At 38.3% G+C, this 27,529-nt stretch overlaps 1 protein-coding gene and 1 long non-coding RNA gene across 5 annotated transcripts in view; one reads left to right on the top strand and one right to left on the bottom strand.

Moving 5' to 3' along the window:
• Positions 1-18,963, bottom strand: part of LOC124805346 (gastrula zinc finger protein XlCGF17.1-like) — an 84,645-nt gene extending 65,682 nt beyond the window's left edge. Inside the window, exons 1-3 of one of the 4 annotated variants that reach the window (XM_047265870.1) lie at positions 18,674-18,838; positions 18,358-18,423; positions 11,656-11,721 (exon numbers count right to left, since the gene is read on the bottom strand). In XM_047265870.1, the coding sequence (XP_047121826.1) occupies positions 11,656-11,670 (15 nt within the window). In that variant the 5' untranslated portion in view covers positions 11,671-11,721; positions 18,358-18,423; positions 18,674-18,838. The other 3 variants (XM_047265867.1, XM_047265866.1, XM_047265868.1) reach the window with 3 other exon arrangements.
• Positions 18,964-18,974: 11 nt separating this feature from the next.
• The window catches only part of LOC124805347, a 28,537-nt gene continuing 19,982 nt past the window's right edge, over positions 18,975-27,529 (top strand). Inside the window, exon 1 of the long non-coding RNA XR_007017445.1 lies at positions 18,975-19,355. This is a non-coding gene — a long non-coding RNA (uncharacterized LOC124805347). The remainder of the gene's footprint in view (positions 19,356-27,529) is intronic.

Below are 27,529 nucleotides of genomic sequence, written 5' to 3'. Positions count from 1 at the left end.
AAATTTATTCCTTAATGAAATTAGTTGCAAATAATATATCTCTGTTTCCAACCAATAGCTCAATACATAGTATCAATGTTAGGAACAAGAACAATCTACATAAGACTTCAAATCACTTATCTTGGTCCAAAAAGGAGTCCAATATTCAGAAACACATATTTCCAATAAATTGCCAGCAGCCATTAAAACCTTGGTTTCAGATTTAGCACAGTTTAAACAGAGTTTGATATTTTGGTAGGAAACTCCTTCTACTCTATAGATAAATATCTTAACAGAGACTGTTAGACCAGCTTAAGTAAAAATGTCTGTTAATTTCAGTTTTGACACCATATGGTCACAACAATCAAGATTAGGCATTTTTTTGTATGACAAATTTATTAGAGTGTATAACTACGTGTCATTATGACAGTGTGTTAATTTTGTAAATATTAGCAGTTCCTGTTTTTCTGTAATGTACTCACAAATGTTGACAATCTCCTGAAAAATGAGCAGGGAAGTGAGTATTATATTCAAACATTCCATGTTTTTAATGTTATACTTTCTAACACATCCCACACCAATGAGAATCATCTCATTTTTGGGTCTATGGCACAAGAACTGAATCTAATCTGATCTAATCTCCATATTCTTACTGCTTTGTTTACTTTAGGCAGTATGGAGTGAAAATATGCAAAATAAGCCAACATTTTTGTTTATATACCAAAACAATGAGAGATGCTTCCAAGGGTATAACAAGCTGAACTGAGCTGCTTGGTTCTGAGAATTATGTCAAAAGTTTGCTTATTGGTAAGTGCATGAGTGGTGTATTTTGAGTATTATCAAATACAAGTAACATGCGCACCAATACTTTGGAATACAACTGTATCGTAGTGCAAGACACCAACAACAGCATGGCCACAATGAACCAAAGTTCAGTTTTCTTCCAGCAAACAACAGTTGAGAATATATCCATGAACACATAAACAATCATAGTACTTATACAAGCAGTTGCTGACTATAAGTATGAACATAATATGAGAGCAAGTGCTGGCTGCACTGTGCTCACAAAGAGGAGGGCTCTGGTAGAGGGCACGCTGGATACCATGGCGTGTGCACAAGTCATTCGGCCCACAGCAGACGGTCTCTGGTTGCTGGCTCATGCAGATGCCATCAGCAGAATATTCGAAGTATAGCGTGCCAGCGGCCTGGTGCCATGGTGCATATCAAGGTATTACGTACAAGGTTATAGCACCCCTCCCCCCTAGGGGAAAGGGCGTTGGGGCAACTGTTGAAACATTATGGCCTTTGCATCAGAAGCCACAGCAATGACAGCAGCTGCAGGAGGAGATTCTGGTCCAAAAACAGTGAGTAGGGTTGGAAATGGCACAGCCGACGACACACATCGCAGTCAGTCCCCCACAAAGTACCATAAGGGAGGACCAATGACAAGGGTGCTGGTAGTAACACCATGTCCAGTCTCTCGACGTCGTGGTTTAAATGATGGTGAAGAAGCCTGTCGCTTGGTCAGGGATAGTTTTCAAAGACTCGAAGTCGCTGACGCAGCTGGTGGTGGAATCATCGATAGCAGTGAAGAATCACAGGGAGGCCTGGTAGCAGGCACCTGGAGGCTTGACCTCAGAGAAAAAGTAGGAGGCAGCTGTGACAACAGGGATGCCTCGCAAGGCTGACAGAGGTGCTGAGGGAGGAGGCAGAGGTGGCAGAGTCAACGCCCTCGCCGTCACTTGAGGATGTCTTGGTGGTGGGCCACCACTCCATCACTGGTTCACACATACAAAGGTATTGGCCTCAGCAGCTGTGGACTGTGGCCAGATTCCTCTTCTGTCAACAACCGAGCCTGAATTGTGCAGCCAGGAGTGAACCGTAACGATGCCATGTTGGGCATCAGTGGGGCAACATGAACAGATGCAGGAGGGTGCTTCGCTGGTGACCATGAAGCATCTCAGCCAGACACCAATCCCCCAGCAAGGAAGTCGGGGCATTGTCCGCGGAGGTGTCTGCAACATACTTCTTTATTTGAACATCGAAATGTTCCAGCTCGCTGTTAGATTGGAAGTGAAAAGGAGGAGCAGTCACGTGGCGAATGCTCTGCCTGATGCAGAATTGTGGAGGGCTGGAGACACAAACAGTTGACCATTATCCATCACAAGAGGCTTCAGTCACAGCCACGGCTGATGTCGAAAGGTAGCAGGTAACGTACACGGAAATTTAGTGAAAGCATTGACAATAACAACCGGTAAGAATTTAGGAAGAGTCCCGCAGCATCAATATGGACATTGCAGTGTATGCCATGGAGAGAGTACCACCCTCTGTGCCACCTATTAGATAGCACAATGAGAGCAGGCCGCAACAAGACGTGCAATGTTACAATGAATGACAGCCCAATAGTTTGGTACATGAGACCTCCTAATGTCCCTGATGTAGGAGCTGAAGCACATCCCACCATAGAGCGGAATGGATTATGCAAAAATATGTGAAATGAGTAAAATAATCCCATACTCAGAGGCACATGAGACATCTGCTCTAGAATAGGCTGCCTACTTGAACAAACATGGCCAAAGAGACCCAGCCCTGATTTGGGGGGTTGGGGGGGGGGGGGGCGAGAGAGAGAGAGAGAGAGAGAGAGAGAGAGGGCGGAGTGGGGGGGGGGCACTTGCACTGTATTAATTAAATGTTACAGACACTACCCATGGCTAAGTGATCAGTTATCATAAGTGTTTTTGGACAACTGTTTAAAAAATGACTGCTGATAGTGATTGCAGATATTAACACACTAAATTTCAAGCAATCAAATGATATGCCTGCAGCCAATTTGCTTGTCTACTTCAAATGCTTAGCTTGCTGCCTTTTTTTGTCCTTTTTCCCATTCACATTAATAAATAATTCTTCCTCATTGTGGACACATTAAAATTCTTCAACTGTCGAAATTGAATGCAATTTATAATGAATCAGCTGCAACCAGTTGCTATTACAGGTGTTTATTTTTCCATGACGACATTTCAAGATGCCCGGCACTCATCCTCAGAAGTTCAAATTTATTTACTTGTAGCAAACATTGTTTCTTTACTAATGGCATTGCAGAATTTTGCAATGGAAATTTTTAAGACAACTATTGTAAAACATCGGTAAGTAAAGAAACAATGATCAAGATGCACAAATAAATCTCCCTCTGAAGATGGGGTGAACATAAATTGAAGGTACTCTCAAATAAGAGTGGTTTGAGGCATAATTTGTTGGCATGGCACGTCAGAAAAGAGTTACCACTCATATCAATGGGCTACCCCATAAAAATTGATGTCATGCTAGCTACAGCTCTGATATTCTGTGCTAGGAGCAGTGCTGTCACATCAAATGACGAAGCAGCCAACGAGCTTAAAAAAGTAAGTGAATCGGGCCTGCAAGTAATCAAAGGTTGCCCATGTGTGGGCTAAAAGATGGAACATGAGAAAAAAACATACTATGATAAAACTCAAAATATTTTCATTAGACATTACTACCAGTTCCTTCACATTTCTCTGAACTCAAAATTTCATTGCTAATACCACGGTGCTAAAGATGACAGTTCTGTTTCTAAAAGCTACTGAGGTAATCCCATAATGAACAAGCCTCATCAGTGGATATTTGATTGAGTCATCATACTTACAATATAATAATTCCAATCCCACAGAAAGCAGGTGTTGACAGATGTGAAAATTACCGAACTATCAGTTTAACAAGTCACAGCTGCACAATACTAATGCAAATTATTTACAGACAAATAGAAAAACTGGTAGTAACCGACCTCGGGGAAGATCAGTTTGGATTCCGTAGAAATGTTGGAACGCGTGAGGCAATACTGACCTTACGACTTATCTTAGAAGAAAGATTAAGGAAAGGCAAACCTACATTTCTAGCATTTGTAGACTTAGAGAAAGCTTTTGACAATCTTGACTGGAATACTCTCTTTCAAATTCTAAAGGTGGCAAGGGTGAAATATAGGGAGGAAAGGGCTATTTACAATTTGCACAGAAACCAGATGGCAGTTGTAAGAGTCAAGGGGCATGAAAGGGAAGCAGTGGTTGGGAAGGGAGTGATACAGGGTTGTAGCCTCTCCCCGATGTTATTCAAACCGTATATTGAACAAGCAGTAAAGGAAACAAAAGAAAAATTCGGAGTAGGTATTAAAATCCAGGGAGAAGAAATAAAAACTTTGAGGTTCGCCGATGACATTGTAATTCTGTCAGAGACAGCAAAGGACTTGGAAGAGCAGCTGAACAGAATGGACAGTGTCTTGAAAGGAGGATATAAGATGATCATCAACAAAAGCAAAACGAGGATAATGGAATGTAGTCGAATTAAGTCAGGTGATGCTGAGGGAATTAGATTAGGAAATGAGACACTTAAAGTAGTAAAGGAATTTTGCTATTTGGGGAGCAAAATAATCGATGGTGGTTGAAGTAGAGAGGATATAAAATGTAGACTGGCAATAGCAAGGAAAGCGTTTCTGAAGAAGAGAAATTTGTTAACATTGAGTATAGATTTAAGTGTCAGGAAGTCGTTTCTGAAAATATTTGTATGGAGTGTAGCCATGTATGGAAGTGAAAACTGGACAATAAATAGTCTGGACAAGAAGAAAGAAGAGAATAGAAGCTTTCGAAATGTGGTGCTACAGAAGAACTTTGAAGATTAGGTGGGTAGATCACGTAACTAATGAGGAGGTATTGAATAGGGTTGGGGAGAAGAGAAGTTTGTGGCACAACCTGACTAGAAGAAGGGATTGGTTGGTAGGACATGTCCTGAGGTATCAAGGGATCACAAATTTAGCATTGGAGGGCAGCATGGAGGGTAAAAATCATAGAGGGAGACCAAGAGATGAATACACTAAGCAGATTCAGAAGGATGTAGGTTGCAGTAGGTACTGAAAGATGAAGGAGCTTGCACAGGATAGAGTAGCATGGAGAGCTGCATCAAACCAGTCTCAGGACTGAAGACCAAACAACAACAACACTTACAACAAGAAGGACCTGAGAGATGACAAGCATGTATGTAAAGTTGTAATTTACTATTTGAGTACTTGCTTAATTTGTGATTTAGCAATATTTGTTACATTTTGCTTGCACATTAATAAAATTTCATCTGTTTAAATACACTACTGGCCATTAAAATTGCTACAGACGCGAAATTTAACCGACAGGAAGAAGATGCTGTGATATGCAAATGATTAGCTTTTCAGAGCATTCACACAAGGTTGGCACTGGTGGCAACACCTACAACGTGCTGACATGAGGTAGGTTTCCAACCGATTTCTCATAGACAAACAGCAGTTGACCGGCGTTGCCTGGATAAACGTTGTTGATGCCTCGTGTAAGGACGAGAAATGCGTACCATCACGTTTCCAGCTTTGATAAAGGTCGGATTGTAGCCTATCACGATTGCAGTTTACCATATCGCGACATTGCTGCTCGCATTGGTTGAGATCTAATGAGTGTTAGCAGAATATGGAATCGGTGGGTTCAGGAAGGTAATACGGAACGCCATGATGGATCCCAACGGCCTCATATCACTAGCAGTCGAGATGACTGGAATTTTATCCGCATGGCTGTAATGGATCGTGCAGCCACATCTCGATCCCTGAGTCAACAGATGGGGACGTTTGCAAGACAACAACCATCTGCATGAACAGTTCGATGATGTTTGCTGCAGCATGGACTATCAGTTCGGAGACCATGGCTGCGGTTACCCTTGATGCTGCATCACAGACAGGATTGCCTGCGATGGTGTACTTAACGATGAACCTGGGTGCACGAATGGTAAAACGTCATTTTTTCAGATGAATCCAGGTTCTGTTTACAGCATCATGATGGTCGCATCCGTGTTTGGCGACATCGCGGTGAACACACATTGGAAGTGTGTATTCGTCATCGCCATACTGGTTTATCACCCGGCGTGATGGTAAGGGGTGCCATTGGTTACACGTCTCGGTCACCTCTTGTTCGCATTGACGGCACTTTGAACAGTGGACGTTACATTTCAGATGTGTTACGACCCATGGCTCTACCCTTCATTTGATCCCTGTGAAACCCTACATTTCAGCAGGATAATGCACGATCGCATGTTGCATGTCCTGTAGGGGCCTTTCTGGATACAGAAAGTGTTTGATTGCTGCCCTGGCCAGCACATTCTCCAGATCTCTCACCAATTGAAAATGTCTGATCAATGGTGGCCGAACAACTGCCTCATCACAATACGCCAGTCACTACTCTTGATGAACTGTGGTATCATGTTGAAGCTGCATGGGCAGCTGTACCTGTACATGCCACCCAATACCCAGGCGTATCAAGGCCAGTATTATGGCTAGAGGTGGTTGTTCTGGGTACTGATTTCTCAGTATCTATGCACCCAAATTGCGTGAAAATATAATCATGTCAGTTCTAGTATAATATATTTGTCCAATGAATACCCATTTATCATCTGCATTTCTTCTTGGTGTAGCAATTTTAATGGCCAGTAGTGTATTATCTTGCACGTGAGCAATGTGTGTCTTGTTTGTAAACAATAAAGTGAAGAAAGGCTTAAATGCTCAGTGAAATGATTTGTCTAAAAGTAAGAAATAAAAAGAGATTAGAGAAAAATTTAACATATCATTGAATGATGCTCAAAATCAGGTACCACAAATGAGGTGCCTATTGAGAATTTAAAGTTCAATATTTAACTTGGTATTTTAGAATTTTAAAGAGTACTACACAGTATTTGTCTTTTGGACTATCACTCAGTGATCTCCTTATATCATTAACACATGAACATCTCAGCTATTGCACACGATTTTGAGAATCATTGAGGGCTCATAAGGTATTTCTCTAATTTATTTCATTTCTTACTTTTAAAGAAATTATTTTACAAAATATTTAACATTTTTTTCATTTTTTTATGTTTCAAGTTTTGTTCAGAAATTATGAAATATAATTTACTTAAATATTGATCAATTTTCTAATGTTATTCTTAATATTATTATTATTATTATTATTATTATTATTACGAGACTATAAATCAAGAGAAAGCAGAGACGTTCTCATTAGTTTTTCACTACTCTCATTACTTTCAAGCAATTAAACATCCCTTTTCTCCCAAAACTAGATCTCATATTGGTCAGTTTGACACCTATCCCATTTCTCCATTTTCCACTCATCATTTGGCTATGAAAATTCAGACAGCAATCTATTGTGCAATTTCTAGGACGTCTCATGTTCACTCCACTCAAAGTTTTGACCAATAACACTTTTTTTTATTACAACAATACACAAGTTATCATTTTAATACAGAGAAAAAGGAATAAAACTTCTCTACACATAAACAAATGCAATTCAGAATTTCTTTTATGAACAGTAGTTAAAGCTAATAGGCTGCCACTTGATGAAATCTATCTGTGACTGATGTTTCTTAATTTCCGCAGTGTTGACAGAATGTGGCAATGATTTAACATCATAGAACAGAGCAGATTATAATGAGGCCTTTTATATTCTCAGTAGTTGATTTGTATTTGAGGTTTCAATATGTGTTACAAAGATCCATATATGACAATACGTCAGAGGAATGTTAAAAAAGTAAAGATTTTGAAATCACAAGCAATGATCTAAGGAACTATTGATCACGGCATATAAAATTGTAACAGTTTTTTCATGGTGACCTTGTTCGTAGGCTGTGACAAACTACATCAATGCTATATTCTCTATGTTAAATGATTTCCCAGACAATAATAGAAACCTACAATGTATGCCGAAGACACATGCGGATGAGACAAAGAAGAAGCTTGAAAAGGAAGTAGTCCTGAATATTGAAAATGCAAATAAGTATCTACTTCAAAACAAAATTTTTTATAAGCAATTCTAAAACAACATGTGTTATATTTCAAACCAAACACATGGAAATGTCTAATGTAAATATGAAAATAAATGGAGTGGCAATTGAAGAAGTAAGTAGCACAAAAATTTTAGGAACTATTGTGGATAAGCATGTGTATGACATGATCAAATAGATATGCTGTGTAAAAATATAAACACACTGATCTTCCTCATGTGCAAAAGTTGTGGACGATCAAATTCTCAATGAAGTGTACTGTGGACTAATGTTGCATCTGTCCTACTCAGTTCATATGTGGGAAAGTGCACAAGCTGGCTACTTAAAAAGAATATTTGTGATTCAGAAAAGAGCAGTGCAATGAATAGCAAAAATACTACCCAGGCAGTCCTATAGACGAGCTTTGATACAGCACAATATTATGACAGTGTACTCACCACATATACGGGTGGAGAAAAATTTTGTCACAAAATTTTAATCTTGGATAGCTGATGCAACTAGGAAACAAAATTACTAATGTTGTGTAGTTCAACAATGCACCATTTCTAAATTATGGAAACTTGGCACCACCTGCTCCGATTGGCCATGGGATTGCCCTGTTGCCATTTGTCAGTTGACAGGCAATGCTATGGTTGTCAGTTCTCACATACAAACATCCCTCGCCCCGTCACTGCCCCAACATGATATGCATACATGTCGAATAGGTCTTGCTGTTTGTCTAGACCTCACATCAGAAGCATTCGCATGCAAGTTTCGCTTCGGAGCACATGCACACGTTACCTGCGATTAGTCATACCAAAAGCATGGCAGCACAGAATTCGTTTGAAGAACAACGAAATATGATTTTTGTTTATGGACTAGCTGATGGTAATGCTCATGAAGCTCGACGGTTGTATAAGGAACGATACCCAGCAAGAAACCATCCAGTCCCACAAATGTTTACAGCAATTCACCAGCGACTTGGCTAAACAGGCTCATTAGCGGGAAATCATGGTGATGCTGGAAGACCTCAAACACAACAGGATGCTGCATTTGAAGAGACTGTTCTCGAGCGCTTCAAGGAAGCACCTACGACATGTACTTGAGTGGCTGGACACAATGTGGGGGTCACTCATCAGTTAATCTGGGAGGTTTTGAGGGATGATGGCCAGCAACCATTTGGTTTCCACCCTGTCCAAGACGTAAATCCTGTGGCAGACTATGACCACAGGCTAAGGTTTTGCTGGTGGTTTCTGCGACGTGTTGCACAAGATCCCAACTTCCCCGCCATTGTGTTCTTTACCAACGAGTGCACCTTCCATCAGGACGGCCTTTACAACACTAGAAACGTTCATTACTGGGCACAGGGAAATCCTTTCGTCACGTATGTCCACAGACACTAGGAACGATTTTTGCTCAACATTTGGAGAGGCATAGTGGGTGACCATCTGATTGGGCCAGTCCGTCTACCTCCTCGACTTACCGGGGCAAATTACCTTCACTTTTCGCAAGAAACTCTACCCAGCCTGCTGGAAGATGATCCCCAGGACATCTGGCTACGCATGTGGTTGCAGCATGATGGGGTGCCCACACATAACGGTCATAACGGTTGTGCTGTGCACAGATATTTAATTGAACTCTTTGATGGCTGGGTAATTGGCAGAGGTACTTACAGGACATGGCCCCATGATCACCAGACCTCAAGCCAACGAACTTTTTCCTGTGGGGATTCTTCAAGGTTCTAGTTCATCCACCCAGACAATAACCACCCAGAAACAAAGGAATTAACGGATCGCATTCAACATGCTGTCAATCACATTAGGGCAGTCCCAGGAATCTTTGAAAGAGTTCAGCAAAACACCATTTGACATTACCAAGCTTGTGTCATGTCAGAGAGTCACCAGTTTAAGCATCTGCTTCAAGTAAACAATGCCCTAGTTACAAAAAAGGCCCTTTTCAGGGTGACACAATTTGTAAAAGACTTTCTGTACGCGAACTAACAGCTTCTGATGGGTTTCTTCCCGGTACGTCTTATCATGCAATTACAAAGGAGGTATTGGGACCCTGGAGGATTCGCGCCAGGCCCCCAAAGTGGAAGGCTGGTGTGTTACCAAAAAGCGTGCGAGCTTCCTTGGATACATCACAATCTCCGGCAAGCAAGCATCCACAGTCATGCCTTGTCCAGAACATCTGGTACCAGGGCAATCCCGCGGCCAATTGGAGCGCATGTGGCCGAGTTTCTGTAGTTTAAAAATTGTACGTTGTCGACCTACACAACATTATTAGTTTTGGTCCCTACTGGCATCAGCTATCCAGGATCAAAATTTTGTGACAATTTTTCTCCACCCTGTATATTAGAACATCATGGCAGTGAGAGCAAGTAATAATCACCTCCTTAATAAAGATGTACATAACCACGCAACAATAGGAAAGGAGAAAGTATTACACAAACCAGTGAAATCTCAAACGGACAATGAGTGCTCCAAGTGAAGCAGGCAAAAGGTTTTTTAATGAGCTACATATCTCAATTAAGGAAATAAATGGAATATAAGTTTTTTGAAGTCCTTAAAAGTGTATTTCTCAGAGAAAGTACGTACAGTATACAGAGTATTTAAAATGAAACTAAATGTCAGATGTTCGATTGTAGTAGAAAATATTTAACAACCTTTTATGTGCCTACAAAGAGTGATCCTTTTTATTTTTATTGTATATGCATTGTAATTAATACTTGATGTAACAGAACATGGTAAATGGAGTCAGAACACAGACATTACATCTGTATTAGACTCTCTGCACTTGAAATTGTATGACAAATAATACTCTCACCTGAAAATTATTATATGAGAGTCCTTAGACAATGAATGAATGAATTGGTCAACTCAGCAATAGTTAACAAGCAGCTTACGACATTCTACTAGAATGGTTAGTCAGTAGCACCTTCACCCAACTTCACACAAAAATGCCACCACAAGTACTGTGAACAGCGAAAAGAGAGAATTCTGATATGTGGACTCAAATGAGTTCTATCTTGAAAGCAGCAAACACAAATACACTTTCTTCTGTGTCAGACTTGACACAGGACTTTTTCTGGAAGAGTACAAGAGCAAATAGTTCATCCATTGAAACTGAGCTGTGCAATTTGGATTAAACTTGTCACAAGTGTAAAGACCTAGTTAAAAATAAAAAAATGCCACATGCTAATATGCTGTGACAAATAGTTTCTTAGCAATCCATGTAATGTCTTATCTCTTGTGTTGAGATATTTTATTGATAAAGTGGGAAGTCAGCTCTATGTGAATCTTGAAGTTTTCCCAGTGGGTCAAGTATTTAACAAATTTTTAATAATACTACCTTTGTGAACTCATTCTGGAAAATAGCTAGAAAGTAGGCAGCTCAAAGCCAAAGTTATGAAAAGGTTGCTGCAAAATTAGTTATTACAATGGCTGGAATAACGAGAAGAAAAAAGAAAGAAGAAAAAAAAAATTACTTTCGCTTAACAAGAGCGACAAACAGATTTCTAACTATCTTAGCAGCCAAAAGCAAACATTTCACACAGGTGAGCAATATGTGCAGAATCTCTTGCATAAATTCCAAAACTATTGTTGGGCATCCACTAGACATTTAGGCATTATTCAAAATAGTAAGGGATGGAAAGAATCAAATATTGCTCTGTTATGCTATCACAAAGCACTCACTCACTTATTACTCGTCTAAGTTACAACTGCCACCCAGAGAAATTTAAGGTGGAATGACTATGCATATCTAACCATGAGCAAAGCATACAGCGCACTAAGACTCATTGTAAGAATGGTAAGCAAGGGTAATTCATTCAAAAACATCACTTACAAAATTCTTGTCCATCCAGTTCTTTATTACTGTCCATTAGTCTGAGACCATTATCAAGTTGGATAGCTGTAAGAAAGGGACAAATTTCACAGAAGAGTTAAGAAATTCATCACGAGTTTGTTTACTGAGTGCAAAAGCATCAGACATGTGGTCAAAAATCTCCCTTGGAAGATGCTACATGGAAGAAGTTGTGCAAAACATAAAGAATTATTCTTACAACTGAAAGATAAATCAAACATGTATATACAATACATTACTTCCTTCCACACAGCACCATGTACTGACTATAATGGTAACATTAAAGAAACAGAAGCTTTCATGGTGGTGCACCATCCCCTAATGGAAGAGGAAGGAACTAAAATGATACCAATAAATTACGGACCCTCCGCAACACTCATCATACGGACTTGGTGAGTACAAAACCAAGGTTTATTAGTCCACAATTCACTGACTGAATTTCTGTGGTGCTATTCAAACATGACCATATTATTTCATTCTGATCAAGATAATTATAGTGCCTGTTTCGTGATGGGACCTACAAAATATGATGAACAAATAAATGCTCATACAATGGTATCTGTTCATCAGCTGAAGAATGTGTCATTTTTACCAGACAGAATTAACACCTGGTGACAAGACCACTGAAATTATATATTACAAAAAGTTTAACCTGGCACAAAGTGGTTTCCCTGAGAATTTCAGGTATCTGGAGCAAGATGGTGTCATACAAGATCCATGGTAAATTAACATTTAGTGGAAGAGGGGGAATGGAGTTAGGCCATAGTTTTCAGACAACAATAATTTACATAGAACAACATTCACATAATTAGCACACTTTGAAATATCAAGTATCTTAACATTTGTGATTTATAAAACTCAATAAAATTCAATTCTAATGATAGATTAAAACACAGAAATCCCTGGGATTTTATGAACATCCTGAAACTCTCCGAGATTTTCCTGATATTTCCAAGTAAAATGTAATTCCCCGAGAATTTCAGGTTTTCCAGAAGAATCTGCACCAACAAGCATTCAGAAGGAATCACAGATATTTCTGTGTGTGGAGTGATTCATGAAATTGTAGGAAACTGTTTGTACTGTGCAATACCAACGTAGTTCAATGGGAAAAATAAATTTGTGGTATGTTAAAACCATATGCCGGACCACGTCTCAAACCTGGAACCTTTGTATTTTGTGGGCAAGTGTTCTACTGACCGAGACATCCAACCCTACAGCTTCACTTCCACAAATAATTCTTTTCTTATTGTCCAAAGCAACACAAGTTGTTCTGCACATCTTGCATGAATAGCACTCATGGAATAAGAATATTGCAGAGAAATTGCCTGACCAGAGTCTATGATTTTATTTCAAGAATAAATTTTCACTCTACAGTGGAGTATACTCTAGGTTCAAGGTTCAAGCTCTGGTGCAGCATACAGTTATAATTTGCCAGGAAATTTCAAATTAGTGCACACTCCACTGCGCAGTGAAAATTCATTCTAGGAGAAAGGTTAGAGTTAAAATCTTTCTGATGACGGCCACGACAGAAGCTCAGTAGCAAGAATGAAACGGACCTGGCTGTGGCCCTTCAAAAGAAACCTGTAACACTATAGAGAATGTATGAAGTAGGCAGAATCTGTTCCCATCACTGTTTGGTGCAGTAGATGATTGGAAGATTGTAAATGGCAGTAGTCAGAGAGAGGATGAAGCAAACTTTTGGACTGTCATAACGAAATCGGAGTGGGTTCCAATCCAAGAATGTACTGAGTTTTTAAGTCCATTTTTATAGGATACTAATAAGAGCAGTTTTGAGCATGTATATACACACACACACACACACACACATAGGATTATGGGTTCCTTCACAGCAAACTGAGGAGATAATGATAATGCATAAGGCTACTCCAAGAGCACCACCTGCAGGGAGTCCAGCCACCTTGTGCAAAACTTTTTAGTTGACACCACTTCGGCAACTTGCATGTTGATGAGAATGAAATGATGATGAAGACAACACAATACCCAGTCCCTTAGCAGAGAAAAATCTGACTCAGTGTGAGGATATGGGATTTTCCATATGTTTTGTCGCCAAAGTTCTGTGAAATAAATGATTTTGTTAACTGAGGATGAACTCTTGTACTAATCTATATAAATAAAAATGTAAATGTTTGTTTGTTTAATAATGTGTATCTCTGAAAGTTCTTCACCAATTGCCTTGAAATTTTGACAACACTGCATTCTAATACTGGCGTGTATTTAGGTACCTATTTTTTACAACTTTTTGAGATTTTTCTGTAACAACATGTCCCTATTATTAAACTCATACAAAATTATATACGACATATATTAAAAAATAAGTATATAAAAATGCGTAATGTCAAGCCATTTTGTGTCAAAATCTCAAAGCATTTGGTCAAAAACTTTCAGAGATTTGCTATTAGGAATATCTACAGTTTGTTTCTTCAAAATCTCAAACCACCAAGTTCTTCATTGACTGCTCTGAAATTTTGACACAACATTGTATTCGAATACCAAAGTGTTTTTACGTACCTACTGGAATGCCATCTGGTAGATATATAACAAAATGGGTGTCTTTATAAAAATATAAATATTGGTTTGTTCAAAATCATTAAGCTCCAAAAGTTCTTGACTGATTGCTTTGAAATTTTGACTTATGTTGATTTCTAATATAGGCAATTTCTTACTTTTCCATTTAAGCATACTGAGCCACAGGAAATCATGGCCACTTACAGCTAGTTTTAGATATAAGTGAACTAGCTTTATTACCAGAAGATTTGTTCGTTTGTTTATTGAGAAAAATCGTCCAAAACTTAAAAGTGTTATTACTGTGTACGAGGATTTATTAAGGAGCAAGTCTTGTTTCATATGTTCTATTATATGACTGAGGTATTCCGCATTGGCCCAATGCTGTCCCAAGAACGTTAAAGCTGTGCTTGGCATCCTTTGCAAAGTAATTGGAGGTAGCAAAGAATCTGTCGCGAGACCCATGGGATCAAGGAATACCAACAACTAGAAGATTATAACAATAATGTACATGTACTGACATTCCATTTTGGGAGGGGGGAAGTTTGGAGTTTGTTCAAAATGAGCTGTAACTAGATGATTAACTTCCGGCCACATTTTGTAATTAAAGGAACAACAGAAGCCTTCCCATAAATCAGAGTTGATGAGTTCTGGTTCTGGCAGAAGTTGAGTTCTTCTCCAGATGTGAGAAGAACTGGCAATCTCTCTGGGTATAAATATCCAAGCAGTCACTTTTCTGTGTTTTAAATATGACACAGTGTACCATTAACTAGATTTTAAGCCACTGCAGCCGTGTTACAGGAACATTATATCGTAGACCCATTGTAGCTAGACACTGTGGTAAATGGGGCTGGAAAAAATGACAGAAATTTAATAATTGTTAACAAAACATTTATGAAATGTAACAGCATTTCTGTTCCATAAACATTTCATTGCCAATTACTAAATTTCCATCAATTTCACCAGACCCATCATCACAGTACCTTGCTACACTTTGTCTACGACATAATGTTCCTGTAACATTTCCAACTGATGATATGCTTGAAGTGGCTCAAAAACTAGTTGACGGCGCAATAGATTGTATCTGAAATCCAAAAAAAATCAAATGATTGCATATTTATGCCCAGATAAATAGACAATTTAAATCACAGTTGCACTTCATCATGCACAATGAATATACTGAAAATAAGAAGAATTATCAACAAGTTGGGGGTTCGCAGACATCTCAGAGCTGAAGACAAGCAATAAGGTAATTTATAAATTAACTGAACCCTCGCACTAGCCAGGAATCGAACCAGGGCCCCTTAGACACTGACTGCTCAGCTACAGAGGTGGAAACTGAGGTGGTAAGTACACACCACATAAAATCCTACTTGTTATATTCATGGTAGACATGGCACTTACCTGAGCCCACTCAGTTAAATTTCAGAGTATGTTGACAGTTAATGTTATTACCTTCATTCAGACTCCTAGTGTTCCTTGTCCTGTTGCTCTCTCATTTGAATATAGTGTACTGTTATATTAATACGGTACTCAAATGTGCCAGTGAAACAGAAACAGTAGAAAGAATAAAAGTATTAACCACATAATCCAAGCTTTGAATGGTTGGCAGAAACATAAACAAGACTGAGCTTGCAGCTAAGATTAAAGAGAAAGTCCTGAAACAGAATAGTATGGTGGCGCCAGCAAGTTCACCTCAGTGCAAAATAGGGAAAGTCATCATGTACATGATGAAATAGGAGGCATGAGTCAAAGTGAGGGAAAGAAATGCAGGAATCTGAATGCAGTAGTCACCATCATTGCACACACATTTATAAATACGAGTACGACTGAGTTGCTATCCATGACTATCGAAATATTCTGGTTTACAGCAATATAATATGCTACCACTTCCTTAGTTATAACTAATTAACACTACAGCAACTGGTTTCAGATGTATGGTCATCATCACTTACCGCTACATAGAGGAAATTATTCCTTATGGCTGACGAAACTAAATTTCATTAAAAAAATCTTTCTTTTTTGAAACAATATGCACTCCTTAATGCTGCTAAATTGTAGCAATGCCCTGACACTGGACAAGGAGGAATCACAATTTAGCAGCATTACAGAGCGCACAGTTTCTGAGAAAAAAATAGTTTAGCCAAAATGCAATGTTTATAACAAGTCTTACAGGAAACCATAAGTAATGATTTGTGCAACTTTGAAACTTATATCCAATTCCTAAATTTAACTAGCTGATTTTGACATTTAATTTAGCAGCAGAGTTTAAGTTTATATATGACATTTACATTACACCATCCTAATTGTAATTAATTAATTTTTGTTTTGCTTTGACCAGTCTACACATCAGTTTAGGTCATGCTCAAGGCATTACAGAAATATTTACAAACACACATACTATTATGCAGGACAAGTGGCTCACAGTGGTTAAGGACTGATGGGAGTTAGAACCCTGCATCTGCCAAAGTCCAGTCTCTTAACACTGCACCACCTCAGGTAGTATTTTGTTTGTATACAGTAAACTATACTGACATTATTCCAAGATCTAAAAATACTAAAAAGAAAAAATAAATCAGGTTGCCTATTCCTTCCAAATTTGAATCACAAACCTTAAGTAATGCACCACCTTCCTCAGTGAAATGATGAAGTAGCATACTAAATAGAAGATATTACTGCCAAATTAATAAATTTTGTTGCTTTGCTCCCATCCTTTGCTGAAACCTTTGTCTTTAAGTTGGACGGTGGTCTGCCCTCCAGCTTGTCTGTGTCACATCCCAAAATTTCCATTACTGAATAAATATTTCAAGTATACCTGCTTACATATTGTTATCAGACCTCACAGAACATTGTTGAGAGAACTGTTATAATATGTAAATTACAGGCTGTAAGGAAGCATGTATGCAATCAACTATCTGAATTCTATATATGAAACGAATCTGAAGAATATGTAATAATACAGTTACGAGTATCTCCCTGGCAAGATAAAATATAATTTTACAATCGGAGAAAAAGGAAATGCAGCAAAACAATGAATTCTATTATGTTCCTGAGGTCTAAATAAAATAAAATGTACGTGTATATACTTAAATTTTGTACTTCAACTAATTATCCAACTGAAGTTACATACTCAATATACCAATTCACACAAAACTGGATATTCAGGAATTACAACAAATACAAATTTATGAAGCAGTGTTTATCAGATGTAAGGGCAGGTGGGGCTGATGATTTCTTACGTGTCAGCTTGTGCTATATTACGGCCCCCATGTCACCAATTTTTCACTTCTTTTCCCAGCAATTGTAAATGGAATTTAACACACACAGGCAAATTAATGCTGTTATCTGAACCGTGCAGATTTGTTTATCATGCAGTGTTTTCTGTCTATATAATACATTAGGCATGCTTTGTGCAGTTGTTGATAAAAGTGGAAACGAAATTATAAATTAATAACAATGGATATGGAATGGTACTGCAGTTCACTAACACATGGGCATAACTGCAATTCACTTGCCAAAAACAAATATACTGGAGAGAACAACTGTTTGTAAAACTTTTATATTGCTGCTAACTTTACTCTTTCCAGTTTGCCCCTGGCAGACTCTGCGTTTCCATGTACAATTACAGTCTGAAGGAAAAAAATGGGAATAAGAAAATATTTGAGCCCATCCACTCCAAAATATTCACTTGTGGTATCCTCTTCTAAAACACACGTGTTAAGTGTCATACTTCATATTTTCTTAACCATTCTTGCTTATTGTTATTATCTGAGTCACAATATATGAGGAAATCCCTTCACCATAAGGTCTTCATATCTTCTTCTTGTGGTCACTTTTACAGAAATAATCACATAAAAATTATATTAAAGCATATTTTAATGATTTTCAATCGTTTGCGAGTGACGCGCTGAATCCATATTAGTTTGCCGCAAATAATTACTCGTCTCCCATGTGTCAAACTTATTAAAGGACATGGGCAAAAAAAAAACAAACACTGTCATTTGTGACAGCAGCTGTGCAGGGCTTCGTAATCTAAATATCTTTGCATAGCCGTATCTGGTACCGTGCAGCGAATAAATTGAAAACTGAGTTCACCGCGATGCTGTTGCTGAACTTCGTTAATATGTCACAAACAACAGTGTAAGAGACATTGATGCCTACCTCTTTCATAACACGGTTGAATGCTGGGCCAGACATGACGTCCTGGTATATAGCTTCCAAATGATTCTGTAAAAGCGATAAAACAAAACAGTCATCATCATTTGTGGCAGGCAAGTATATTTCGAAACAGGTTAATTCTGAAGTGGTAATTGTTGTGAGCCTCGGTAAAAATACACTCCCTCCCTAGACGCCATAACACTGACTACAAGATGTTTACTGTCTGAGGAGAAAAATCTTCCCACCTGTTTCTTCGGCTAAGAAAACTATTCAGGTTGCTCGAAAAGTAATTTGCAAACTCGTAAAATATAATACAAACCTTAGTTGTACGATAAATTAATTCACTAATCGAAAACAATTTAGAGTAAAATCCAGTTCCTTAACGAACCAACTTTATGCAATTCAAAGGAGCAATCTATACTAATGATAAGTGAAAAGGAAGGGTCCGCTTTAACATCAGGAGGCTACCTGGACACATTAAAATTAACTAATTTACATCATGTACGATAGTACGACCGTTATTCTGATTCGAGGAGCATATGCGGTTTCGCTAAATTTGACGTTAAAAGTGAAAACGATACGAAGAATGAAAGAAAGAAACTTGTTTATGAAACATGTTGGTAGTGCTGTTATAGCAAGCAATCACTGTCACTTCCTGATTAAAGTATATGGTAGCGAAAAGTGTAGAGTTGTCTTGAAAGCGCAAGTCTTGAAAATTTACGAAGTCGACACGGTCTGTAGCTAAGGCATGGTTTAAGAAATAAACCACTTGAGATTTCTTAGTGACATTTTCTCCATTCTTGCGGTATCGGGAATACTGTACAAGTTATACTACATCACTAAATGCACTATTATACTTTAAAAAAAAATCGGCAAAAGGAATTTCGCACGACTTAGCCGTATTCTGATGTAGATTGTAGGCCGTAAATATGTATAATATTAACGTGTTTGAAGTGAATAATTACGGAGATTAAAATTGTTTAGATCCCTTTTGGGTGAAGGTAAATTTATAGATAGTGCAATATACATGATACTTTTATCATCATCTTTTTCTTGTAACTATTAAGCAAGACTAGTAGTAAAGAAATATCATCATCCTTAATGTCAAAGTAGCAGCTGTTCTTAATGTAGCTGACTCTCCTTGCAGTTGTCATTTTTTATGTGCTGCCTTATAAGTGAGACAAGACTAAAGATTATTGATAAACGGGACAAAAATAATGATTATTATTCGTAATCTTCAAACATCTGTTAATAATTTATGCTTCCATTTATTGATAAAGGTTCGCCACTGTGACATTGTGAACATGATAGGCTATAATGATAATTGAATGAATTGTAACATATAATTAAATGCTATTACCCTAATAAGCTTGCTTACAAAAGGAGGTCTGGTTCCAGACCATGAGCATCTTTACTTCAGTGGGTAGTAACCATAGACTACTGCATTTAACACTCTCGTCATAGTGTGTTGCCTGAAATTGCTGCAACAGCTCTCAGTTTGTTCCTGTGCAACAGATTTACTATTGTAAATCCTGTGTTTTACAGTACCATATTATTTCATGTGAGATTGTACAGAATTATCACTGTTGTAACACTATAGGCCTACAGGTGAATCTGAAACTGCTTGTATAAAATAAATTATGAGACAGGTTTTATTTTATTTAAAAAAAAACACTCAAAAATCATCGTGAACCATCCTGAACTGTAATTAAAGAGGGATAAAGAAATTCCAGGCAGCAGGATCCAAACTGAGGGCTATTTTCTCAGTGAATATTTTCTAAATTTTAGTAGTCTGATCTCCCAATAAATACTGTAGGCTACTATACTCACTAAATTGCATCTTGTATACAGAGACCCTACTCACTTGACCACAACAAATAAGAAATGTGACCTTTTTTTGGGTCATGAAACACTGTGTATTGTTGTGTTGCAATCTTCAGTCTAAGACACTGGTTTATTGCAGCACTCAACACTGGTGTATCCTGTGCAAGCCTCTTCTGTTCTCTTCTTGTCTGAACTGCTTATTGTCCACTTATCTATTCTCTATTCTGTACCAGGCTACACTTCAATCCCCTAGAAAAGGCTTTGTAACGTTTAAAATTATGTTAGATATTAACAGATTTCTCTTTCTCATAAAATGCTTTTTTTTTTTTTTTTTTCAATCTGTACGTCCTACAGCCATCATCAGTTATTTTGCTGCTCAAATAGATAAAATGATCTATTACTTTTAGTGTGTCTTTTCCGAATTTAATTTCTTCAGAATCACCTAATTTAATTTGACTAAATTCTATTAACCTTTGTTTTACTTTTGTTGATGTTTGTCTTATAATTTCTTTTCAAGATACTATCTATTCTGTTAAAATGCTCTTCCAAGTCCTTTCAGTCTCAGACAGAACTACAATGTTGTCAGCAAACCTCTTGGATTTTTCTCTTCCCAGAACTTTAGTCCCCACCCTACGTTCCTCCTTGATTTCCATTATTGCTCGCTCAGTATGCAGATTGAATAATGTAGGGGATAGATTACAACCTTTTCCACTCCCTTCACAACTGCCACATCCCTCTCCTGTTCTTGTAACTGCGGTCCGGTTTCTGTACAAGTTATAAATAACCTTTTGCTCCCTGTATTTTATCCTCATCACCTTCAAAATTTGAAACAATGTAGTCCAGTCAGCACTGCCAGAAGGTTTCTTTGAATCTGCAAATGCTATAAATTTATATTTGGCTTTCTTCAATCTATTATCTAATATAAGATGTAGAGTCAGTATTGCTTCATGTGTTCCAATATCTCTTCAGACCCCGAATTGATCTTCCCTGAGGTAGGCTTCACAGGTTTTTCTGTTCTTCTGTGAATAATATGTGTCAATATTTCAACCATGATTAACTTATGAGTCAATAGTATTCACACTAGTTATCATTTGTTGTCTTTGGAACTGAAATCATTACATTCTTCTTGAAGTCTGAGGGTACGTGTCCCATCTCGTATCTCTTGCACACCAGGTGTAGTAGTTTTGTAGTGGCTGGCTCTGCCAAGGATCTCACTAATTCTGAGCGAATGTTTTCTACTCAAGGGGCCTTATTTTAATTTCAATGTTTCATTGCTATTTCAAATTCTTCCCACAGTATCATATCTGCCATCTCATCTTCACCTACTTCCTCATCCCTCTATAATATTGTCCTCAAGTTTGTTTCCCTTTACGGACCCTTTATTCGTTCCACCGTCCACCCTTCTTTGGTTGTTACTGGCTTGCCATCTGGCCACTAAATGTTAATACAGCTGCTTCTCTTTTCTCCAAAGGTCTCTTTAATTTTCCTGTAGGTGACACATCTTTTTCCCCTTGTCATATACATTTCTATAGCCTTGTGTTTGTCTTCTAGCCATTCCTGCTTAGCCATTTTGTATTTTCCATCAGTCATATTTCTTTGGCATCTGAATTTTCTGTTGTCTGCTTCTTTTGCTGTATTATTATATTTTGTCTTTTCACCAGTTGAATTCCGTATCTCAACAACTCAGATTTTACATTGTTAATTCACTATCTCCTATGTTATGCAAAGATCTTACTAGGACTTCATTTTTTTACCTATGCAGTCCTCTGCTGTCTTACCTATTCCATCTCTCAGAGCTTCCCAATCATCTTCTGTTGTATTCCTTTCCTGTCCTTCATTTCAGCATTACCTAATGCTCTTTCTGAAATTCTCAAAATGTTTGATTCTTTCATTTTACCCAGGCCCCATCTTCTTCTCAACCTCATGCCTTTCTCGACTAAAATAATACAATCACTGAGCTGTTCAGAGTAGCTTACCTCCATTCCTGTTTTCTTGTTCATTCCTAGGCCAACTGCTGCATTACCCCTATTTGAATTTATTTTGATAACACTGTACTTACCTGACCAAAAGCACACTTGTTTCTCCCATCACTCTTCACTTAACTCTCACTATATCTAACTTCAACCTATCCATTTCCCTTTTAAATTTTTAAGCTTCCATACCCAATTATGGAACCTAACATGCCATACGCCCTCCAGCAAAATGCACCCCCCCCCCCCCCCCCTTGATTACGATCTCCTGCTGAATAGTCCCCACTCGGAGACCTGAATGAGGGTATATTTTAGCTCCAGAATATTTTACCCAAAAGGATGGCATGTTCATTAACCCATACAGCAGAGCTGTGCACTGTTGTTGTTGTTGTCTTCAGTCCTAAGACTGGTTTGATGCAGTTCTCCATGCTACTCTATCCTGTGCAAGCTTCTTCATCTCCCAGTACCTACTGCCGCCCACATTCTTCTGAATCTGCTTAGTGTACTCATCTCTTGGTCTCCCTCTACGATTTTTACCCTCCACACTGCCCTCCAGTACTAAACTGGTGATCCCTTGATGCCTCAGAACATGTCCTGCCAACCGATCCCTTCTTCTAGTCAAGTTGTGCCACAAACTCCTCTTCTCCCCAATTTTATTCAATACCTCCTTATTAGTTATGTGATCTACCCATCTAATCTTAAGCATTCTTCTGTAGCACCACATTTCGAAAGCTTCTATTCTCTTCTTGTCTAAACTATTTATCGTCCACGTTTCACTTCCATACATGGCTACACTCCATACAAAGACTCAGAGAAACAACTTCCTAACACTTAAATCAATACTCAGTGTTAACAAATTTCTCTTCTTCAGAAACACTTTCCTTGCCATTGCCAGTCTACATTTTATATCCTCTCTACTTCGACTATCATCAGTTATTTTGTTCCCCAAATAGCAAAACTCCTTTACTACTAAGTGTCTCATTTCCTAATCTAATTCCCTCAGCATCACCTGACTTAATTCAACTACATTCCATTATCCTCGTTTTGCTTTTGTTGATGTTCATCTTATATCCTCCTTTCAAGACACTGTCCAATCCGTTCAACTGCTCTTCCAAGTCCTTTGCTGTTTCTGACAGAATTACAATGTCATCAGCAAACCTCAAAGTTTTTATTTCTTATCCCTGGATTTTAATACCTACTTCGAATTTTTCTTTTGTTTCCTTTACTGCTTGCTCAATATACAGATTGAATAGCATTGGGGAGAGGCTACAACCCTGTCTCACTCCCTTCCCAACCACTGCTTCCCTTTCATGTCCCTCGACTCTTATAACTGCTATCTGGTTTCTGTACAAATTGTAAATAGCCTTTCACTCCCTGTATTTTACCCCTGCCAGCTTCAGAATTTGAAAGAGAGTATTCCAGTCAAGATTGTCAAAAGCTTTCTCTAAGTCTACAAATGCTAGAAATGTAGGTTTGCCTTAATCTTCTAAAATAAGGCGTAAGGTCAGTATTGCCTCACATGTTCCAACATTTCTACGGAATCCAAACTGATCTTCCCCGAGGTTGGCTTCTACCAGTTTTTCCATTCGTTTGTAAAGAATTTGTGTTAGTATTTTGCAGCTGTGACTTATTAAACTGATAGTTCGGTAATTTTCACATCTGTCAACACCTGCTTTCTTTGGGATTGGAATTATTATATTCTTCTTGAAGTCTGAGGGAATTTCGCCTGTCTCATACATCTTGCTCACCAGATGGTAGAGTTTTGTCAGGACTGGCTCTCCCAGGGCTGTCAGGAGTTCTAATGGAATGTTGTCTACTCCCGGGGCCTTCTTTCGATTTACGTCTTTCAGTGCTCTGTCAAACTCTTCACGCAGTATCATATCTCCCATTTGATCTTCATCTACATCCTCTTCCATTTCCATGATATTGCCCTCAAGAACAACCTTTCTGCTTTCCCTTCTTTGCTTAGAACTGGGTTTCCATCTGAGCTCTTGGTGTTCATACAAGTGGTTCTCTTATCTCCAAAGGTCTCTTTAATTTTCCTGTAGGCAGTATCTATCTTACCCCTCGTGAGATAAGCCTCTACATCCTTACATTTGTCCTCTAGCCATCCCTGCTTAGCCATTTTGCACTTCCTGTCGATCTCATTTTTGAGACGTTTGTATTCCTTTTTGCCTGCTTCACTTACTGCAATTTTGTATTTTCTCCTTTCATCAATTAAATTCAGTATCCCTTCTGTTACCCAAGGATTTCTACTAGCCCTCGTCTTTATACCTACTTGATCCTCTGCTGCCTTCACTATTTCATTCCTCAAAGCTACCCATTCTTCTTCTACTGTGCACTATCTGAAACATATTGTGGCTGTAGCCTTTGCTTTCAGCTTTTTATAATACCAGTGTAGCATGACCTTGTTGGCTATTGTCACAAAGCCAGATCTATTAAGACCAGTGGCCCTGTAATTACTGGAAAGGCTGTTGCTCCTTTCCAGGCACCACATTTTAGTATGGCCTCTCCACAGGTACCACTTTGTTATGATTGCACCTACGTACAGCTATCTGTAATGTTGAGGCAAGCAAGGTCCACATTTCATGGCAAGCAAGCCACTGTAACTGACATCAATAAATCAGCATATAAATTTAGCTTTTCCAGAATTAACATTAAAATCAGCAAACATTAAAATCATTTCTCTGTCCTTAGCTATAGGGCAGGTCAAAGTAGACTGAAGTCAAGATTACTACTTAGTGTCAAAAATTCACTGAAACTAAAATATAAATTATTAAATACACCTCCACAACACTTGGTTAGCCAAACAAAAGAGGCTCCAATAATGAAATTAAAGGAATAACACTAAATTCAAAGTGGGGAAACAATAAATATTGTGTGCAGCAATGGTTGGTCTAAATAAATTATTTTCTTGGGACATTGGAGGGCTCTTAAAAAATGTAATGCTGACTGATGGCGCAACTATTTGAGAAAAGGTTCAAACACATCCATACCAGACACGGCCAGGAGAATAATGAAACAAACTGATTTACAGGCAACATCTTGACCCTAAATATCTCAAAAACTCATAACAGGTAAAGTGAATGAAATCTGCAAAACGCATAGTATGAATCAAACTGTTGCGTTCACCAAACAAAAGTTGATAGCTGTAAACGTAATAAAGTAACTCAGCTAACTATTTATCTGGCCCTTATGGTGTCACACTATGGTCAGAAAACACTGCAATAGCTGTAGTCTGAAGTCCTTAAGACGTGTTAGATGTTGCAAAAAAGAAAGTGAACTTACTTTTCAACAAAAGGAAACAAATGTGAAGTAAGAAAATACAAGACAATATAAGCTGTCCCTTCATTTTCAACAATTTGTAGAGATATGCAATGAAATGATCATGTAGCCTCAGTCATAAATAAAGCATGCAGCAGACTTCAGTTTGGTAGAATACTAGAGAAATGCAATCAATCTGTGAAGGGTATTGCTTACTAAACACTAATGTGGCCTGTTCTAGAATATTGCTGAAGTGTGTGGGACCCACACCAAGTAGGACTAACAGGGAATATTGAGACTGTATGAAGAATTGCTGCAAAAACAGTCACTGGGTTGTCCCAGAGATGCTGAAGAAACTAAATTGGCAGATACTTGAAGATAGATGCAGATTATCCCAAGAAAGCCTACTTAGAAAGTTTCAAGAACTAGCTTTAAATGATCACTCTAGGAATATACTGCAATTCCCCTATGTATCATTCCGACAGGAATCACAAGTACAGGTTTTGATTAATTATAGTGTACATAGGAGTATTTAAACAGTCACACTTCCTGCACTCTGTAGTTAATTGAATGAGAAGAAGTGCTAATGATTGGTTCAATGGGAAATACCATCTACCATGCACTTCACAGTGGTTTGTGGTATATGGATGTAGATTTTCTATAAATTGTAAAAAAAAGGAAATTGTAAGTTAAAGCAGTTAGAATACTACAGACATCTTAACAGGCATTCAGGGAAGGAAGCTCATCCAAAATGGAAAATATGGGTTTTGATATTCATTCATCCATACATTCACTCATTGTGTTCCGTAGATCCTATCAAAAAGGAAAACGTTTACAAACTGAACCAACTCTTATAAACTTTGTGTGTACACTGTATAACAATCATTACCCTGCTTAATACTATTTGTGCTAGTGCCAGCTACTACTTGGAAAATAGCTGAAACTTTTATTTACCACTTGCTGGTAACTATTAAGGTTCAAGACCGTGTTTAACACTAGAAGTCTTGTTTTAGCAGGGAATCACCTCTTTGCCTGTTCTAGTGTAATTGTGTCCTTGTTTCGTCTGTGGTGCATTATTTTTTCTTCCAAGGTAGCAGAATTTGTTTACTTTGGCGTCTATGTGGTCCCCAATTTTGATGTTATGATTGTTACTCGTTTACTCTTGTCTTTCTTCGGTGTACTTCTCTGTCAGTATTTTGTACTCATTTGATTGCCCATTTCATTCAACAGGTCCACTAATACTTCCTCACTTTCACTGAGAATAACACTATCTTCAGTGAATCTTATCATTGATATTGTTTCACCTAGATTTTTAATCTCGCTATTATATCTTTCATTTATTTCCATCATTGCTTCTACAACAAACAGGGTTCTGCATCCTTGCTTATGCCCTTTTTAATTTTAGCCCTTCACTCATGGTCTTCCATTTTTAATGTTCCCTCTTGGTTATTTTACATATTGTGCTGCTGGTGGTGGTGGTGGTGGTGGTGGTGGTGGTGGTGGTTGTTGTTGTTGTTCCCTCTTGGTTATTTTACATATTGTACTGCTGCTGCTGGTGGTGGTGGTGGTTGTTGTTGTTGTTTATAAGAGTTGGTTCAGTTTGTAAACGTTTTCCTTTTTGATAGGATCTCTTTTACAAGTATGAATATAATAGAGGGAAACATTCCACGTGGGAAAAATATATCTAAAAACAAAGATGCTGTAACTTACCAAATCAAAGTGTTGGTATGTTGATAGAGACAATAAAAAACACACACACACAAATTTCAAGCTTTCGCAACCCAAGGTTGCTTCATCAGGAAAGGAGAGGGAAAGACGAAAGGATGTGGGTTTTAAGGGAGAGGGTAAGGAGTCATTCCAATCCCTGGAGCGGAAAGACTTACCTTAGGGGGAAAAAAAGGACAGGTATACACTCGCGTGCGCACACACACACACACACACACACACACACACACACACACGTCCGAGGCAGACATGTGTAAATGCAAAGAGGTTGGGCAGAGATGTCAGTTGAGGCGGAAATACAGAGGCAAAGATGTTGAATGACAGGTGAGGTACAAGCGGCAGCAACTTGAAATTAGCGGAGGTTGAGGCCTGGTGGCTCCCATCTCAGGAGT

This window comes from Schistocerca piceifrons, chromosome 7 (genome assembly GCF_021461385.2).
Source record: "Schistocerca piceifrons isolate TAMUIC-IGC-003096 chromosome 7, iqSchPice1.1, whole genome shotgun sequence".
NCBI classification, from domain to species: Eukaryota; Metazoa; Arthropoda; class Insecta; order Orthoptera; family Acrididae; genus Schistocerca; species Schistocerca piceifrons.
The sequence above is the reverse complement of the archived record's forward strand: the minus strand, read 5'-3'. Positions and strand labels throughout refer to the sequence as shown.